Genomic DNA, 4,793 nt, shown 5'->3' on the forward strand with positions numbered 1-4,793 from the left:
GAGAGAAATCATATGATAATTGTCTTTCTCTGCTTGACTTATTTCACTTAGCATTATCTCCTCCAGTGCCGTCCATGTTGCAGCAAATGTTGAGAACTCGTTCTTTCTGATAGCTGAGAAATATTCCATTGTATATATGGACCACATCTTCTTAATCCAGTCATCTGCTGAAGGGCATCTCAGATCCTTCCACAATTTAGCTATTGTGGACAATGCTGCTATGGACATTGGGGTGCATATGGCAATTCTCTTCACTATGTCTGTATCTTTGGGGTAAATACCTTGTAGTGCCATGGCTGGGTCATAAGGTAGCTAATTTTTTGACATTTTTTAAAATGATTTTTTATTATATTATGTTAGTCACCATACAGTACATCCCCGGTTTCCAATGTAAGGCTCGATGATTCATTAGTTGTGTATAACACCCAGTGCACCGTGCAATATGTGCCCTCCTTACTACCCATCACCAGCCTATCCCATTCCCCCACCCCCCTCCCCTCTGTAGCCCTCAGTTTGTTTCTCATAGTCCATAGTCTCTCATGTTTCATTCCCCCTTCTGATTACCCCCCCTTTCTTTATCCCTTTCTTCCCCTACTGATCATTCTAGTTCTTATGTTCCATAGATGAGAGAAATCATATGATAGTTGTCTTTCTCTGCTTGACTTATTTCACTAAGCATTATCTCCTCCAGTGCCGTCCATGTTGTAGCAAATGTTGAGAACTCGTTCTTTCTGATTGCTGAGTAATATTCCATTGTATATATGGACCACAACTTCTTAATCCAGTCATCTGTTGCAGGGCATCTCGGCTCCTTCCACGATTTAGCTATTGTGGACATTGCTGCTATGAACATTGGGATGCATATGGCCCTTCTCTTCACTACGTCTGTATCTTTGGGGTAAACACCCAGTAGCGCAATGGCTGGATCATAGGTTAGCTCCATTTTTAACTTTTTAAGGGACCTCCACACTGTTTTCCAGAGTGGCTGTACCAACTTGCATTCCCACCAACAATGTAGGAGGGATCCCCTTTCTCCACATCCTCTCCAACAATTGTTGTTTCTTGCCTTGTCTATTTTTGCCATTCTAACTGGCGTAAGGTGGTATCTCAGTGTGGTTTTGATTTGAATTTCCTTGATGGGTAATGATTTTGAACATTTTCTCATGTGTCTGTTAGCCATTTGTATGTCTTCATTGGAAAAGTGTCTGGTCATATCTTCTGCCCATTTTTTGATTTGTTTATTTGTTTCTCGTGTATTGAGTTTGAGAAGTTCTTTGTAGATCTTGGATACCAGTCCTTTATCTGTAGTGTCATTTGCAAATATCTTCTCCCATTCCGTGGGCTGCCTCTTAGTTTTTCTGACTGTTTCCTTGGCTGTGCAGAAACTTTTAATCTTGATGAAGTCCCATAAATTCATTTTGTCTTTTGTTTCTGTTGCCTTTGGGGATGTATCATGAAAAAGGTTGCTTTGGCCGATGTCGTAGAGGTTGCTGCCTATGTTCTCCTCTAGAATTTTGATGGATTCCTGTCTCACATCAAGGTCTTTCATCCTTTTGGAGTTTATTTTTGTGTATGGTGTGAGATAGTGGTCAAGTTTCATTTTTTTGCATGTAGCTGTCCAATTTTCCCAGCACCATTTATTGAAGAGACTGTCTTTTTCCCATCGGATGTTTTTTCCCGCTTTATCAAATATTAGTTGCCCAAAGAGCCGAGGGTCCATTTCTGGGCTCTCTATTCTGTTCCATTGGTCTATGTGTCTGTTTTTGTGCCAGTACCATGCTGTCTTTGTGATCACAGCTTTGTAGTACAGCTCGAAATCCGGCATTGTGATGCCCCCAGCTTTGTTTTTCCTTTTCAACAGTTCCTTGGAGATTCGGGGTCTTTTCTGGTTCCATACAAATTTAAGGACTATTTGTTCCAGTTCTTTGAAAAATGTTCTCGGTATTTTGATCGGGATAACATTGAAAGTGTAGATTGCTCTGGGTAGCATGGACATTTTAACTATGTTAATTCTTCCGATCCATGAGCACGGAATATCTTTCCATCTTTTTATGTCTTCCTCAATGTCTTTTAAGAGTGATTTATAGTTTCTAGAATAAAGGTCCTTTGCGTCTCTGGTTAAGTTAATTCCAAGGTAACGTATGGTTTTTGGTGCTATTGTAAATGGGATGGATTCCCTAATTTCTCTTTCTTCGTTCTCGTTATTCGTGTACAGAAATGCAACTGATTTCTGAGCATTGATTTTGTATCCCGCCACGTTACTGAATTGCTCTATAACTTCTAATAGTTTGGGAGTGGATTCTTTTGGGTTTTCCATATAGAGTATCATGTCATCTGCGAAGAGAGACATTTTGACTTCTTCTCTGCCGATTTGGATACCTTTGATCCTTTTTCGTTGTCTGATTGCTGTTGCAAGGACTTCTAGTACTATGTTGAATAATAGTGGCGTGGACTCTCTCTTTCTGTTCCATTGAGCTGTGTGTGTGTTTTTGTGCTAGTACCATGCTGTCTTGGTGATCACAGCTTTGTAACATAACTTGAAGTCAGGCAACGTGATGCTGCCAGCTTTGGTTTTCTTTTCCATCATTCCCCTGTCAATTTAGGGTCCTTTCTGGTTCCATACAAATTTCAGGATTGTTTGTTTGGGCTGTTTGAAAAATGTCAATGGTATTTTAATAGGGATGAAATTGAAAGTGTAAGTTCCTCTGTTCAGGATAGACATTTCAACAATGTTTATTCTTGGTTTTTTATCTTTTCTGTTGTTTTTTTTTTTTTAGTTTTTATACTATTTATTTTTTTAATTTCTGCGCTAATCTTTACTACTTCCTTCCTTGTGCTATATTTAGTGTTCACTTGTTGTACTTTCTCTGGTTAGGTGGTTTATCTGAGATTTTTCTTGCTTCTTGAGTCTTCCTCTGTGCTGTATATTTCTGTCTTAGGACCACATTTCCTATAAAATTAAGTGAATGTGATAAAGGTTTTAGCCCCTGTGTAGTGACTGGGAGCGTGTGTGTGTGTGTGTGTGTGTGTGTGTGTGTGTGTGTGTGTATGTGTGTGTGTGTGAGAGAGAGGGGGGGAGAGGGGGAGAGAGAGAGAGAGAGAGAGAGAGAGAGAGATATCTTTTCAGAATCAACATCCACACAACACCAGGAAGTTGTCCACAGCTTTCCCATGTTGTCACTAACACTAATGCTGTGATTTGGTTTAAGACATTGACCCCCACCAAGACTCTTTCTGTACTTGTCTTGGATTGTCGATGCCTCTGCAGCCTCATGTCCAGCAGGCATTTAATGCTGCTTCTAGCAAGTTTGCACGTTGAGCTGGGTGGTCCTGTGATGCACAGTGAGTGCAGCTGTGATTCCTGTAAAGGTTCAGTTGCTGATCATCAGGATATTTGTAATTCATTGGTATTTAGGGACAGGAATAAACATTGTGAGTGACTCTGTTTTTTGTGGTTTTTACTATAGCCATTTTCACATTAAATTATTTTCTAAGCCATAGAGTGTTTAGGTAAGCACAGAATCATGTCTGAGGAGAGGGCCCCTGGGGGAAACTGCTCTATGGAGAGGAAGCCCCAGACCCTGACAGGAAACCTGCCCACAACCTCCACCTGCAGCTGCTCCTGGGGCTTAAGGACAGAACTGGTGACTAGTGTGCACCCCCTGCTGGTCCAGATCCCCTTCTACAGTGAGGTTTGTGTCTGGACTCACACTGATGTCCCCTCACTGTGTCCTTTGCACAGTAATACACGGCCGTGTCGTCGGCTCTCAGGCTGTTCATCTGCAGATACAGCGTGTTCTTGCTGTTGTCCCTGGAGATGGTGAATCGGCCCTTCACGGAGTCTGCGTAGTATGTGCTACTTCCATCATCATCAATACCTGCGACCCACTGCAGCCCCTTCCCTGGAGCCTGGCGGACCCAGTACATCCAATAGTTACTGAAGGTGAATCCAGAGGCTGCACAGGAGAGTCTCAGGGACCCCCCAGGCTTCACCAGGTCTCCCCCAGACTCCACCAGCTGCACCTCACACTGGACACCTGCAGACAAAAGACATCCTGGTCAGGAAACTGTCACACACCCACTGTTTGTCTCCCTCAGATCCACTCACACACTCCATGTCTCTTGTTCAGCATGAATTACCTTTTAAAAGAGCAACAAGGAAAACCCAGACGAGCAACGACTCCATGGTGAGCTCTCTGTGTTCTGTCCTGATACTGATTGGAACACCTGGAAACCCTGGGGCTGGGGCTCCTCTCCCAGCTGCAGAGTCAGGGTTGGGCTGTTTTAATCAGCAGAGGGAGGGCCCTATTTGCATGACCTCTGACTATATATTCAGCTTGGGATCTATGCTGACTTAGAGGCCAGTAAACAGAAGAGATGTGACTGCCTTTGTTTTGTAGGTATTGACCATTTGAAAAAATACCATATTTCATTATTTAACTTTCCCCTGTTTGTATGTAGCCTCCATGTGGGACTTCATTTTTACCTATTCACACAAATCTTGCAGGATAGGTGTCATGTTGTGCCAAATGAATCATAAACCTACACCTAGAATTTTAGAGGGTTTGTGAGGTGTCCAGGAACACATTCAGGGGTAGAATGAGCCCCAGTATTCAAGGACGACCTCCTGCCCCTGAACACCGAGGACAGAGAGGGCAACCTTGTGAGACATGTTGAACCCCTCGAGTAATGGGGACAGGATGATTTTACCTGCTCTAGAGTTACTTAAAGTAAGGAGAGAATCAGGGTTCATGCAGGTGTATTTTCTAACATGTCAATATCTATATGTTCCT

The 4,793-nt window shown here is 42.6% G+C and overlaps 1 gene segment (V, D, J or C); it reads right to left on the minus strand.

Moving 5' to 3' along the window:
• Positions 1-3,648: 3,648 nt before the first annotated feature.
• LOC123792270 (immunoglobulin heavy variable 3-74-like) lies at positions 3,649-4,251 on the minus strand. The segment is given in 2 exon segments: positions 3,649-4,037; positions 4,141-4,251. Coding segments are annotated over 2 exon segments (435 nt in total).
• Positions 4,252-4,793: the final 542 nt, after the last annotated feature.

This window comes from Ursus americanus, chromosome 26 (assembly GCF_024610735.1).
Source record: "Ursus americanus isolate L20-20 chromosome 26, mUrsAme1.1.p, whole genome shotgun sequence".
Lineage (NCBI taxonomy): Eukaryota > Metazoa > Chordata > Mammalia > Carnivora > Ursidae > Ursus > Ursus americanus.